This window comes from Lepidochelys olivacea, assembly GCF_965140295.1.
Source record: "Lepidochelys olivacea isolate rLepOli2 genome assembly, chromosome: 3".
NCBI classification, from domain to species: Eukaryota; Metazoa; Chordata; order Testudines; family Cheloniidae; genus Lepidochelys; species Lepidochelys olivacea.
The window spans coordinates 86,138,898-86,154,882 of NC_140413.1; the positions used below are offsets into that span (position 1 = coordinate 86,138,898).

General features: G+C 41.6%; 1 protein-coding gene across 1 annotated transcript in view; it reads left to right on the plus strand.

The window, feature by feature from the left end:
* Nucleotides 1-15,985, plus strand: part of SLC16A10 (solute carrier family 16 member 10) — a 166,227-nt gene that overhangs the window by 91,956 nt on the left and 58,286 nt on the right. The window contains exon 2 of the mRNA XM_084623478.1: nt 9,850-9,994. Within this exon, the coding sequence (XP_084479604.1) occupies nt 9,850-9,994 (145 nt within the window). The remainder of the gene's footprint in view (nt 1-9,849; nt 9,995-15,985) is intronic.

Genomic DNA, 15,985 nt, shown 5'->3' on the forward strand with positions numbered 1-15,985 from the left:
GAAAGCATGTTCCATGCCCAGAACAGTTTGTAGTCACATTTTCTCTCTCAATTATTTTCTTTCCTCTAATGTCTTCTAAAATTTTCCTTTATTACATGCATTTTTGCTTTATTTTTTTTCTTGCATTAGGGGAAATTATTATTTTATGTAAAAGAAAATGTTTGCCAAATGGAATATTACACAGTGATATAAGATTGCTTAATTTGTACCAGGGCTTGCAAGGACTGAGCCCCGTCATATCTAAGCTTGGCAGTTCATACCCACGCACCTCTGGGCTTGCTGTATCAGTTATGAATGTAAAATAAATTGCTTGAGCTCCAGCACCTCTTTCATTACAAATTAAGCACTGAATAAAGAGTCTCCACGGATCTTATTTCTTTACCTGTTTGTTTATAATTTTCCACTGTCTCTGTGAGCGCTTGCTTTTAATCGCATTTCTTTTTTCTCTCTTTTTTTTTTCTTTTTTGTTTCAGAATAACAGAATCCCCAAACAAAGTGAGACACAGCTAACTGAGCAAGTACAGGGGAATCTGGGCCTGGTCTACGTACAAATTTTGTACTAGTGTACCTACTTTAATTAGGAATGTGCTTCTCTTTATTTTGGTTTTTTAAAAAAAGGTATACCAGTACAACCCCTTAGGCTGCCACTTTCAGTGCTAAAACTTTAGTCGTTCAGGGGTGTAAAAAAACCCATCCCCCTGAGCGACAAAAGTTTTAGTGCTGAAAAGCGCCAGTATAGACAGTGCTGGCGATAAAGCTACCACCCCCTCATTCAGGGTGGTTTTTTTTTTATCACCGGGAGAGCTGTCCCCCGGAGATAAAGCGTGACTACGCTGCCCACGTTACAGTGCGGCTGCAGCAGTGCTGTGAGGAATAGGGAGGAGATTTATATACACACAGAACATGAAAAAATGGGTGTTATCATACACACTGTAAGGAGAGTGATCACTTAAGATGAGCTATTACTGGATACAATTAACTTAGGCTTGAATAGAGACTGGGAGTGGATGGGTCATTACACAAAGTAAAACTATTTCCCCATGTTTATTCCCCCCCCCTCCCAAAACACTGTTCCTCACACATTCTTGTTAACTGCTGGATGGCCCACCTTGATTATCACTACAAAAGGTTCCGCTCTCCTGCTGGTAGTAGCTCACCTTACCTGATCACTCTCGTTACAGTGTGTATGGTAACACCATTGTTTCATGTTCTCTGTGTATATAAATCTCCCCACTGTATTTTCCACTGAATGCATCCGATGAAGTGAGCTGTAGCTCACGAAAGGTTACGCTCAAATACATTTTTTAGTCTAAGGTGTCACAAGTCCTCCTTTTCTTTTTGCGGATACAGATTAACACAGCTGCTACTCTGAAACCTGCCTGAAAATGTTTCTTTTCTGAATGGGGATCTGCTGCTCTATTAAGCTTGGAACTGATATGTTTTACCCCTTTTCCGAGTCCCTTTCCTTCCACCACTACTGCAGTGACTCAGCATCTGCATTTCACATCTTCTATAGGTGAACCTGGTGAATTGTAATGATGTTGCTGCCTAGACTTTATATATAGCACGTGCATGCTCTCTCTCTTTCCCTCTCCCGCCCTCCCGGAAACCAGAAGTAGATCTTGAAAATCTCAGCTTGGTCACTCTCCTCTTCCCTGCCCCTGTGCCCTCCCAAAAGAGGCTTGATTATGCAATACTATGTTTTGGGGGGATTTTCTTCTTAACTTCAGGCAGTTAATGGAGGCTTAAGTCTTGCAGCATGAATGTTGATTTTCAGTATATATTTTTTTTGCCCTAGCTGGTATAATTTTCTTGTGCATAATAATGCACAATTCTTTTTTGAATCCTAAGCTTGTTGCCTTAATGTCTTTTGTCAGTGAATTCTGCTGACTACCACATGCTTACAAAAAACATGTTCTTTTATTAATTAAGAGATCATACTTAGTATTCATCATACAGCCTTGATTTTGCCATTTCCTGATTTTTTGATTGCTTCACTTTTGCAATCTTAACATTTGTTAGAATGTAGTTTTAACTTCCTGTTTTTTTTGTTTTTAAAAGAAGAAATTCTATCATTTGGAATGCAGCTAGAAAACAGTAAAATGTTGTTTAATGTAAGCTTTTTTTATTCAAGGAGGCGAGTGTGCCAGTGTGACAGGTTTCAGTCAGTCCTCCGAGCCCCTAGGGGCAATGGAGAGCTATGATCCCACTGGCAGGTCTCAGTCACACCTTTCGGATGCTGGGGAATTAGTGGGAAAGGTGTGCCGGCACGAGTCTGCAGCACGCCCCTCAGGCAGGGGAGCGCCGGCACGAGTCTGCAGCGCGCCCCTCAGGCAGGCTGGCTGGGGTAGGGGAACTCAGGCCCACCCGACTCCGCTGCGTTCCAGCCCCTGGGCCTGGTCAGTGGCAGGAGGCGAAGGTCCTGCCGCTGGGTCAGCGGGGCCGTCAGCGCCCGCTGACCAAACACACCCACCCCATGGTGCAATTCTGCCCCTGGGCTACTTCCTACCCGGTCTCTCTGGCGGGTCTCTCCGGTCCCTCCAGCTCGTCCGGGTATTCCGCTGCTGGCAGCTCCAGCTCCGTGTCGGACTCACGCCGGCCCGGGCTGCAGCCGGGCCCCTCCAGATCCTCCGGGTATTCAGCGGCTGGCAGTCCTGGTTGCCACAGGCCTTCCTCCCGGTCCGGTTCCTCCTTGCCCAGGGCCTCACCTGGGTCAGCAGCAGGATCACAAGGGAGCAGCCTGCATCTGTCTCCCTCCCTGGTGCTCTCCTCACTAGGCAAAGAGCCCCACCCCTCCCCTTCCGGGGATTGGCGGAAGCTTGGCCTGGCCCCGCCCACTCAGGCTGAGAGGGTGGCTCTTTACCCTCTGGTTCGGAGGGGAGCCACCCTGGCTCCCTACAGCCAGTGACTGCATTGAATGGAGAGGGAAAGCTCCCATTTTATATGTGCTCTGTTGAGGAAAATTTTATTACTCTGCATGCATGAAATATATTTCTTTAAAGCCCTATAACTTTGCTAAGTCAGAACAGATTTTCACTTGATCACTGTATAGGGTTGCCAACCCTCCAGGATTGTCCTGGAGTCTCCAGGAATTAAAGATTAATCTTTAATTAAAGATTATGTCATGTGATGAAATCTCCAGGAATATGTCCAATCAAAATTGGCAGCCTTGCCACTGCAAGGTACATGTATGACATAAGGACAATCTCTGTGCAAAATTTCTAACTTCTACTCCAAATTAAAACTGTTTTTAAGACACTTTTTAAATAATAGCAAGTATGTGTTGTTTTTTATTTTACCCTCTTCATAATCAAATTGTGGAACTGTTTATGGTCTAAATTAATAATTCACCCTCAAGTGGACATCATTATCATACAGGGTGAAAATTTTGACAAAGAAGCAATTAAAAAGGCCCTGTAGAGTGAAAATTCTTAGGCAATCTTAACGGTAGCAATTGCTGTGTGATCCAACTTGTAATGAGTGCAATACATCCCTCCAGTGGGAGAGCCATGGAATAAGTAGGATTTTGAACAGTGAAACTAGCCCCTAGCTCAGTAGAGCAACTGCTGATATGCCGGTTCCCATATACGTTTGTGGCACAACCGATTTCTTTCCCAGCTGCAGATTAGTTTCAAAAGAACGGTATTGATAAGTCTTCCTCTCTCCCTCCATGTTCCAAATTCCAAGCAACCTCATGAACGCTGCTGGAGAGTTGCTTTTCTCCTTTGGCAGTCAGAACATTTTTTGTATAAATGTGAACACAGTCATATGTAGAAGTTGTTAATATGATGTATACATACCTGTGATATTCTGGCTCTATTCTAGTGCTGTTCTGTGCAGGAAGAGAGCCAGTAGCCAGGAGAAATGTTGTTTTTAATTACATAAACCATCCCATAAAATTTCCATTTGTCTTGCTAGCAGCATTTGTAATTTTTTCACACTCCTGCATATGTATGTTTGGGATGTTTATTGTGACTTGTATTTGAAACCGCAGAGGACAATTATGTGGCAGGGGCAGTATAATGAGTAAAGTTTTTGGGCAGGGCCAGTGCAAGACTTGATACATTTTCATTTGGGCAAAAATAAATTGAGAATTCCATGAATGATTGAATTAAATGTGTGTTGTCTTTTTTTAAATATCCATTCCTGTGCGCGGTCAGGACGTTGCACTCAGGCTTGTCTGTCTTAAGCTAAATAAACTAATATGCTGTGCACATTCTGTACTCCGTTTAAAATGTCTTAAATTTATTTTGAGGCTAAGTTTCTTCAAAAAGGGTAAAGTCAATAATTTCTCATTCAATTGCTATTCTTATCTGTCAAACTTGATTCTTTTTGACTTGGGGAAAAAAATGATGTTGGTACAAAAAGCAACTCAAAAATACCTTCATAGTTTTTCTATAAGATACAAGGGGTCTGTGATGTTAGTGTATTAAGCCTCTCAATACCACTTTGAGGTAAGGTAAGTATTATTCCATGCTTTACAGATGGAGGAAACTGTTTAGATGAAACTGAGGGACAGAAGGTTCAATGACTTGTACAAAAGTCTCAGCAATTATTTGGCAGAACTGAGAATAAAATCCAAGTCCCCTGACTCCCAATTGTGTACTTTAGACACAAAGCCATTTTTTTTCTTTGTCATAACAGGTGATTAAAAAAAAAAGTAACTCACAATAGGCGTGACAATTTCAGACTAGACTTTTTTTTGTTATGAAAATTGATTTTCAATAAGTCTTGGAACACTGGAGAAGTTCCAGAAGACTGATAATTTTGTACCAGTATTTAAAAAGGTTAAAGAGCATGGCATGTGTTAGTTATAGGTCTGTCAGTCTGACATCAATCCCAGGGAAGATAATGGAGTGGTTATGATAGGACTTGATTGATAAAGAATTAATTAATGCCAATCAACATGTGTTTATGACAAATAGATCCTTTCAAACTAATTTTCTTTTTCTGATGAGATTACAAGTTTGGTTGATAAAGGTGATAGTGTTGATTGATGTAACATATTTTTTGACTTCTGCAAGGCATTTGACTTGGTACTAAAAGAATGGATGTGTTTCTAATACTGTCCCAGAGGGACTGGTTCTTGGACCTATGCTAGTTAACATTTTTATCAATGACTGAAAGAAAATATAAAATCATCTCTGATAAAGTTTGCAGATGACACACAAATTGGAGGAGTGGTAAATTAATGAAAAGGACAGGCCACTGATACAGCGCAATCTGGGTCACATGGTAAGCTGGACAGAAGCAAACAAATATTTGTTTTATTACAGCTAAATTTACATATGTAGGAACAAAATGTCCTGGGAACCCATGACTCTGAAAAAGATTTGGCAATGGTGATGGATATCAATTGAATATGAGCTCTCAGTGCAATGCTGTGGCCAAAAGAGATAATGTGATCTTGGATGCTTAAACAGGAATATCTTGAATTGGAGTAAAGAGGTTATTTTACCTCTGTATTTGGCATTGGTGGAACTGTTGCTGTAATACTGTGTCCAATTCAGGTTCCCACAGTTCAAGAAGGATAGTGATCTGTTACAGAGGGTTCAGAGAAGAGCCATGAGAATCATTAAAGGATTAGAAAACATGCCTTATAGTGATAAAGTGAAGGAGTGCAATCTATTTAGCTTAACAGAGAGAGGATTAAAGGGAGGCTTGATTAGTCTACAAGTATCTGTATGGGGAAGATATTTTATGATGGTCTCTTCAGTCTAACAGAGAAAGGTTTGACAGGATCCAATGTCTGGTATTTGAAGTCAGACAAATTGACTGGAAATTTAGTAAATTTTTAATAGAGTAATTAACCATTGGAACAGGTTACCAAGGGTCATAGTAGATTCTCCATCAATGACAATGTTTAAACCAGATTGGATGTTTTTCTAAAAAATATGCTATAGAAATTATTTTGAGGAAGTTCTGTGGCCTGTATTATCAAGTTGATCACAATGATTATCTGTATGATCACAAAGGTCCCTTCTGATCTTAGAACCTACAAATAAAACTGGTTTGTGGCTTTTGACATGCAACATGCCTTCTTTCACATATCTGTTCACCTGTATGCAGTGTTGTTGTAGCCATCTTGGCCCCAGGACATTAGAGAGACAGGTGGGTAAGGTAATATTTTCTACTGGACCAACTTTTGTAAGAATTCTGTGTAGCTTGAAAGCTTTTATTGCTCACCAACAAAAGTTGGTCCGATTGAAAAATATTACTCCACCCACTTTGTCTCTCTAATATTTTGTCACTTAACTTACAGAAAATACCTGAGATTCCTAGTGGGAGCATCTCACTATTACAAGTACAGTATTTCTTCATCTAAACTTTTTTGAGACTTATGCATTCGGTTAACTTATTTTCTCTACTTTTGCACCACCTTCTACTTCTAGGCAGAACTGAAAGAGAGAGTGTGCTGAAATACCATGAGAATAACCTTTGTCATGGTTATTGTGGTTCAAGCAGAAACAGGAAGTACTCTATCTTATGTGAAGTTCCTGTTCTCTTGATCTGTTCATGCCATTTTGCAAATCAGATGTTTGAGTAAGCATCTTAACCAAACCTTTTGAAATTTTCCCATCTCTAAGTGGCTGACATTGTTACTGAGCTGCCACAAAACAGTAATTAACATATGTTAATAAACTAGTGGTCTCAATCTGAGCTCCTTGTCCACATGTAAAAGCATTGTCTCCTTATACTCTTCAACTCCATTTTTATCCCATGGTCATGTAGGTGTTTCCCACGGGTCTGAAGGACATCACCCCTCCATAGAACACATTTTAGATGTTCAGCAGCATGCAGGAGGCGCTGGAGGGGGAAGGAGAGGAGCAGGGGCAGGAAGAGGTGGAGGGAAAGAGGGGTGCACTTTGGGGAGGGGGCAGAGCGGGAGCAGAAAGAGGCAGTGCTGGGTGGGACCTTGGGTGAAGGGGTGGAGCGGGGTGGGGCTAGGGTACAGCGGGGGTTGAGCACCCCTGGGAACTCAAAGTCCGTGCCTCTGGTTCCGAACATTTCAGACCCTTTTATTCTAGAACAGGGTTTGAGACCTAATCATGTAAGGTGACTTCATTGCTGTCTTGGAGGAGAAAATCACAAATTAAAGAAGAAGCATGGGGCAGAGAGTGAACTAAGAAAGTTACCTTGGAGGAAAGTCAAGCAATTAGGTTTGAATGTTGGATGATCTCTGGGGGGAAAATTGCAAAAAGTGTTTGTAGGTCAATTGCATTACTGGTGCAGGTAACACCCAATTTTACTTAACATATTAAATTTACCCAGCTTTCAATTTCTGCCGCTGTTCAGGTACATGTTGAAATATTGACTCTAGAGGACTGGAGAAGGGCAAGCTTAATGCCTGTCTTTAAAAGGGGAACAAAGTGGACCTGGGGAATTATAGCCTGATACCTGGAAAGATACTTGAACAATTACTAAACAATCAATTTGTAAGCACCTAGAAAATAGTAGGTAGGTAGATAGATAATGGCCAACGATTTGTCAAGAATAAATCATGCAAATTTCCTTCTTTGACAGATTTATTGGCCTACTGCAGAGGTCCCCAAAGTGTGAGGTGTGCCCTCCTTGGGGGGTGTGGAGGAACATCTGGGGGACATGGCGGGGCATGGGCCAGTCCCCACGGGGGCAGAGAAGGAGCGCTCCCTGCCCCCAGCTCTGCTCTGGTCCCATCCCCAGATCTATTCTGATCCTGCTCCCAGCTGTGTCCCTGGCTCCGGTTCCTGTCCCTAACCTCGGCATGACTCTGCTCCTGGCCTGGGGCCGAGGCTTGGGGCAAGGCTGGGAACAGAGCCTCACTTTGCTGCAGGCCCAGCTGCTCGCTCCGCTCTTGCCCTCAGCCTCGACCCCATTCCCAGACCCATTCCCTGCTGCAGTCCCAGCCTCGGCCCTCCTTACCCCAGTACATGTCCCCTGTCCCCGTCCCCACACACTCACGGCCCCGCTTCTGGCCCCAGCTCTAGGGGTGGGGAAGGGGGCACAGATGGGTAAAGGGGGTGTGACCCTCTAAAGTTTGGGAACTGCTGGCCTCATGGATAGGGGGAAGCAGTAATGTGTTTTATCTTGATTTTCATAAGGCTTGTGACACAATTCCACATGATGTTTTCCTAAACTAGGGAAATGTAGTCTAGATGAAATTACTATAAGGTACCCACCCTAACTGGTTGAAAAACAGAACTCAAAAAGTAATTGTCAATGGTTTGCTATCAGACTGCAAGGGCATATCTAATGTGGCGCTGCAGGGGTCTGTTCTGGGGCTGGTACAGTTAAATATTTTCATTAATGACTTGGATATTGAGGTGGAGAGTATGCTTCTAAAATTTGCAGATGACACCCAGCCTGGAGGGGTTGCAAGCACTTTGGAGGGCTGGATTAGAATTCAAAACAATCCTGATAAATTAGAGAATTGGTCTGAATTCAATAAAATAAAATAAAATTAAGTGAAGTGCAAAGTACTTCACTTGGGAAGGAAAAATCAAATGCACAACTACAAAATGGAGAGCTGCCTGGGCAGTAATACGGCTGACTAGGATCTGGGGGTTATAATAGATCTTCACCTGTTGAATATAAGGAAACACTTGATGTGGTTTCCAAAAAGGCTAATATCTTGCTGAGACACAAGGTGGGTGAGGTAGTATCTTTTATTGAACCAACTTCTGTTAATGAGGAGACAAGCTTTAGCGCTTACAGAGCTCTTCTTTAGGTCTTCGGTATCGTTCTGAGCTGTATTAACAGGAGTGTTGTATGCAAGACATGGGAAGTAGTTGTTCATCCCAACTTGACACTAGTAAGGCCTCAGCTGGAGTATTGTGTCCAATGTTGGGCACCAGATTTTAAGAAAGATGTGGACAAATTAGTGGGAGTCCAGAGGAGAGCAACACAAATGATAAAAGTTTAGAAAACCTGACATATGAGGAAAAGTTAAAAAACTGGGTATGTTTAGTTTTGATAAAAGAAGACAAAAGAGGGCCTTGCCAACAGTCTTCAAATATGTTAAGGACTGTTACCAAAGGGATGGTGATCAATTTTTTTCCATGTCCACTAAAGGAAGTACAAGCGGAAATCAGCTTAATCTGTAGCAAGGAACATTCAGGTTAGAAAAATTCCTTATAGTTAGAAATAGTTAAGTACTGGAATAGGCTGCTGGTTGTAGAATCCCCATAACTGGAAGTTTTTGAAGGAGAGGTTAGATAAACACTGACAGAGATGATCTAGGTGTATGTTGGCCTTCCTCAGGGTGGGTGGCTGGGTGGTAGTAGTGGTGGTAGACTAGATGACCTCTTGACACAGGCGTCAACTTTTCCTTTTTGCTGGGGGTGCTCAACCCCTGCTTTGCCATGAGGCTCTGCCCCCACTTCGCCCTTCCCCTCAATGCCCCACTCTTGCCCCGCCTCTTCCTGCCCCCATTCCAGTCCCTCCCCAAGGTTCCTGCTCAACCGCCTCTCTTCACCCTCCCCTAAGTCCCTCCCTGAGCCGCCAAACAGCTGTTTGGCAGCAGCACCCCCTGTCAGCTTCTTTGGTGGCGGCGCGGTCCCCATCAGCTGCTGGGCAGTGGCGGCGGTGCCCCTGCCATCAGCTGATGAGCGGGGACAAGGAACAGCTATGGCTGGTGGGTGCTGAGCATCTACTATTTTTTCCATGGGTGCTCCAGCCTGGAGCACCCATGGAATTGAGCCTATGCTTCTTGAGGTCTCTTCCAGTGCTGTATTTCTATGATTCTGTTTTTACCATATGCTTCCATGTTGTTTCCATTAAAACAAAACTATTACAATCTGTTCTTACATCATATAATTGAAACCTTGAATCAATCTCTTATTCTTAATAACAATCTTGTATTTTCTGCAGCCTGGGTGAGTTCCCTGTCCATGGGAATGATTTTCTTCTGCTCTCCCATAGTCAGTGTATTCACAGACATATTTGGTTGTCGAATAATAGCCATTGTTGGAGCTGCAGTGGGGTTTGTTGGACTTCTTTTAAGCTCTTTTGTAAGGTAAGAGTTCTGCTTTCTTTTGATAATTATATTTATAGCTATATATAACTATATCTTGCTATAGTCACTGTCATAAATGAATATTTTGTACTCAGTCATATGTAACCTGTGTCGATTCAGTGTATTGCTTGTCCTCCTCAAGTAGTGGCTATGCTAAACAGAAGTTCACGAGTCTGCTGCTGGCTTTGAACCAGCAGAGCTGTACCTTTTAGGTCATACAATAGAGGCTCATGCTTTAAGATCCAAAGGTCCCAATTTCACTTCTCACTGCCAATGACCCAACTAGAGCCATAGCATTATATATGCACAGTCTGTAATGTTTGTTAACTCTACTAGCAGGGTGCAAGGCAACTTATTTTGTTCTTTCATAAAACTACATTGTTTGACATTATCAGACATAAATCTTCCTCCTTTTACATGGTTAAATTTGTAAATACTACCAAATAAATTAAAGCAATGTTATTGAAACATTTAAGTAAATTAAAAAAGCCTGGAAACTTTTGTTTTAAGGTTCTGCAATTAACTTTAACTCTTATCCTGTATCAACTCATCCTATATCCAGAAACTTCCTTTCTCTCAACCATCAAGTCTAATCTATAATTTTTCTGTTAACTCCAAAACTTTACCTCATATGTTAAATATAACAGATCCAAGTAACTCCTCATTTCAGCCACAGACCCTCCCTCAGACTACCTGATGTTTGTGGCAAAACATGTGACTATCTTTACCAGTATAGACCTTTTAATACTTATACAGTACTTTTCATATTAAACATTTTACCAACATTAACATATAGTACAGAAGCAATTCTGTTCCCTATCATTCCTGTGTGAAAGGGTTAACCAATTCTACTCCATCGACCCTCTGTGGCTCTAGAAAGCTCACTTGTATTTACATCATCCATTTTCCCTTTGACTCGAAGACCTTCTCTCCCCCAACCACCCACACACATACTTTTATCCCTCCTCACATTGCTTGCTGATGCCAGAATGACATGATCGCCAGAATGACATGATCACCAGAATATGCTGAGGCACATACATAGAATCTATTAGTTTTTCACTCCTACGCAGTGTAGTTGTAACTGTGTCTGTCCCAGTATATTGTCTCTTAGAGAGACAAGGTGGGTGAGGACAGTAATATTATTGGTCCAATAAAAGAGATTACCTCACCTACCTTGTCTCTTTTTCACTTGTTAACAGAGACGAAAAGTTTGTAGAGTTGTAATATTTACACCAGTTCTTCATTAAATGAAGGTGAAGGGAATACACACAGTCAGTTAAGGTTGTTTTTAGAAACTGAGGGCTGCTGTCAACTTAAAAATTACATTTAAAATAAATTTTTATTTTCTATTGAAAACCCTTCAGAAATATCAGTGAAATTTGTTTCCAAATTGGATTTATTTTTCTAAAGTTTTACAACGTGTTTTCATACAATGAATTGCAAGAAACTGAAGAGCATTTGGCACATGGTATTTGTTATGTAAATTAGCACAAGCATATCTTGTATCATGTTCGTGAATTGGAATAGAACCTGTATGTACTCAGGGTCTCCTTAATCTCCACACATGGTGCCCCTCACAATACTGTATGGTGCTCCAACAAACCAGTCATGAAGGACTTCTCTTCTGCAGAAGGGGCCTTTGATTCACTCTGAATCTCATTCCCCTGAAGCAATGATATGATCTAGTGCAGCGTTTCTCAAACTTGGGTCCGTGGACCCCTGCGGTCACTGAGGGTACTCCAGGAGGTCCACGGGCCCCACTGATCACTCCCTCTATCTCCCAGAGGCTACTGAAGCCAAACCGGGAGATTTTAGGCACTAAAAGTCCAGCAGGGCTAAGGTAGGAATGTTTACTACTTTAATAACAAAAAACAAAAAATCCCCTTAAGTTTAAAGTAAACAACTAAACACACAGTTTCCCAAGTCAGTTAACTAATAAATTAAGCTGTCAGTGTTCCTTAAGATCCAAATGTTTAGTTTAACATATTTTATTAGATATTCTGGGGTAGATTTTCAAAGGTCTCACTCCCACTGAAAGTCAATGGGAATGAGGTGCCTGTGGCCCATGTCTTTGTAAATCTTCCCTCAATACTGTATTAATTTGATATGTATTCCTAATCATAATTCCATTTAATTAAACATTTTTGGGTCCAGGAATACGTTGTTACTTTCCTCTGAAACCAGATACAATTCCTATCTGTATTCCCTTGGTATCCATTGTGACTTAAAGATGGAAGAGGCAGGTGGAAGGAAGTGAATTTTGAAAGATATTGAATTAGCTTATTTGAACTTTGCTTTAATACTGTTCTTCAGTCTGTAAAATGATGTATGCCTATGATCTAATAAAAAAGTAGATGAAGGTATAGTTTAGATGTAGAAAAGTACAGTATGTATTTGCTCTAAAAATAAACTTCATGCAGCCATTAAATGTGGCTATGATTGTGTTACATCTGTTATTTTTAATATGAAACCTATCCATTAAGAGGCAAAGATGTAGAAAGTGTGCATGTAGGAGAAATATTTTACTCTATGTATGCTGTGTGCATTTAACTCTTTCAAAGGAATCTAATGCTGGAGATATGATTTACCATTTACAAAAGTGGTTCTGGTTTGTCATTATCAGATTATACCCTTTTCTGATACTTATTAGTTTCTCTTTAATTATTTTCACAGTTATTTTTCACTGATTGATAGTCATAAAAGCTAATCTGTCTTACTTGTTTACTATTTTGTCTTATTTTGCTGCTGTTGGTCCCCTTTCATACAGTATGGGTCATAAATTGATCTGCAGAGCTTAGAGCAGCAAACTTCTTATGGAGGTAGTACATTGTGCAAATATTTCCAAACACACACACAAACTCTCCCCCCTCACCCCCATACCTCAGGTACACTATTAGTCAAAAAGAATTTTCTGAGAAGTTCTGCTGTTCCATAGAATGTTTACAGACGTATATTCTCTGGCAAGAAGGAGGTGACACAGGCAGCTTTCTGTCCAACGATGAAAAACAACTCAGTGTTTATGCACTGATTATAGTATTCGGAAAAACACTCCTAGCTACTGTTAGAATGAACCTACTAATTAGTAAAGACTTAAAATATATTTTTAACTGCTAAAATTTTGTTCAGAAATGGAACGCAACTAGGGCTGTGTACAGTGGGGTTATAGAGCTATGCAAATGGTCACATAATTTACCTGTTTTAGCCAATATGCTTCATATAGCTACAAAACTGAGTCTTCAGGTAGTGTCCCTATGGGTGCTCCATTCTAGATGTGCTTGCTTTGATCATAGATTTTTCAGAGCAATGTCTGTTCAGTCTGTGCATGTAAGTTACTCAGTCTTGTGCTCTGAGCTCTTGTGATATTGCACTACCTTGTCAAACTGTCCTCAGTTCCTTCTCAATTGCTTCGGCCTCAGACGGAGCCTTAGCAGTTGTCTGCGCGGAGTTTTACCTCAACTGTGTCCTCTTAGGTCTTTTAATAGTTAGTTTATTATAGTTGTTCTTAGTGGTATTTAGTATTTAGTACTTAGTAGTTTTAGTTGTAGTAGCTTTAAAAAACAAAACAAAACACCTTTTTATATATAGCTAATAGATAAACTCTAAGGAGGGGAGAAATTTTCTTTACTGGAAGGGTATGCCCAGTTCCCCAAGTTTCAAATGTTGCCTGTTGTGCTGGGAGGCAATCCTGGTGAATGATGAACACTCCCAGTGCATCTGTTGCCTCAGGGAATCTCATATTTCCCAAAAGTGCCACTTCTGTCTGGCATTAAAATCTAGAGCCAGAAAAAATAGGGAGATCAAATTTCAACTTCTCATGATGGACAGCTCACTGTGACCTGCCTCTGACACTGGGCAGGGGACTTCCTCCCGCCGTACGCTGGTCTCCAGGTAAGTTCACTGCCTCCACTATCTCCACATCGTACTCCTTGAGGGCATCTAAGAGGAAGACCCAAAATTCCTCTAATAAGACTTCCAAAGACTGTCTCTCAAGTTCTCCATGGCACTGCACTGCCATAGAATGATTGGAAGAGGAGGATTCTGATGAAGATCTTTTCTCAGTCTCCCCAATATCTGTGCAATGCTCTCCTCTCCATTCATATAGAGGTTCTTTTCCAGAGGTCTCTGAGGAGATTGGTATCACTCATGAGAGATGGCTATAACCACCATTTCACGGGTATGAACACCCATGGATGCCTCCACTCAATGCATATGCACCACCTCCTCAGTCATACTGGGATTGTTGGATGACTTATTGCCAGCAATTCTCTAGGGCCTTGAGCACCATCTGTCACAGAGATAGACAGCCTTCATCACCCTCCCTCTCTAGGAAACTGGAATTTCAGGAAGAAGTCTTTGTGGAACAGAAAGCTAAGGCTGATGAAGGTGTCTCTCCACTGACCAGCATCTCTTCTTCATCCCTGGCTGAAGCAGTTATGCCACTTCCTCCATTCCTGGCAAACAACTGCAAGTAGTTTCATGACCTTGTTAAGAGACAAGGAGGTCAAAGAATCACATCATAAGCTGCTTGACATCCTTCAGACAGCTTCATCTCCCTGCTTTGCCTTTCCTGTTAATGATGCTCTACTGGACCCTGCAAAGGTTATCTAGCACACTCCAGCCACAATTCTATCTACATGCAAGAGAGCAGATAAGAAATATTATGTTCTGTCTATGAACTCCGAATTTTTATTCTCTCATCCCTCTCCTAACTCTTTGGTAATTGATGCAGTTAACGAACATGGGAGGCAGTAAATCCGCATCCTATAACAAGGATCATAAGTGTCTGGACCTGTTTTGTAGAAAATCATATTCATCAGCTACTTTACAATTCAGAATAGTCAACTTACCAGGCTTTAATGGCGAAATTCAATCATACAAATTACACCAAGCAGACTTCATTTATTGAGCATCTGCGAGCAGAACATAGAGAGCAATTTCAGGCAATTATTGAAGAAGGTCAGATGCTTGCCAGAACATCTCTGCAAATCTTCCTTGATTCTGTTGATACTGCTGTCCACTTGATTTCCCATTGGTATTATGAGGAGGGCCTTCAGGCTCCAGCTTTCAGGGTTTCCAAAGGAGGTCCACAGTACAGTCAAGGACCTCCCCTTTGATGGTACTAAACTATTTGCTGACGACATAGACAAGTCTCTGGACACGTTAAAGGACTCCAGGGCTACTTTCCGTTCTCTTGGGATATATACACCTGCCCACAAGAGAAAGTTTTGTAAGTCCCAGATGGCCCAGAGATTTTTGTCCCTCCCAATCTCAATCGCCCAAAAATCATACTAACCACAATGCAAGACACAGAGGTTCTAGAGAAGAAAACCTTTTGACCTTGCAGCTTTCCATCTCCAAGCACCATTCTTACCAGCTCAATCTATTCACCTGCCTTCCTCTGTTTGGTGACTGCCTTTACCACTTACCGTGGGCTTGGGAGTCCATCACTATGGACAAGTGGGTTTGGAGATCACCTCCACAGGGTACTCCATGCACTTTACTACTTTTCTGCCTGTCAACCCCCCCTTTCCTGTCCCTCTTCAGGGACCTCACTCATGAGAACCTGCTATGACAGGAAATACTCTTTTCTATTGTTGAGCACTATAAAAGCGGTTTCCATACAGTACAGAAGAAAGGGGTTTTATTCCAGGTATTTCCTGGTTCCAAAAAAGAATGGCAGTTGGAGACCTATCCTAGATTTAAGGCTACTGAACACCTTTGTGAAAGCACAAAAATTCAAAATGGTGATGCTTGTAGCAATAATTCCGTCACTGGAACAAGGGAATTGATTCTCATCCCTCAACTTTCAGGACACACTTTTCCATATAGCAATCCACCAATCCCACAAAAGATACCTACGTTTCACTGTCTGTCAGGACCATTTTCAGTACATTGTGCTCCCTTTGGCCTATAATCTGCCCAGGGATCTTTTCAAAGGTCATGCTAGTAATAGTGGCGCACCTCCTCAGAAAAGGAATTCTGGTGTTC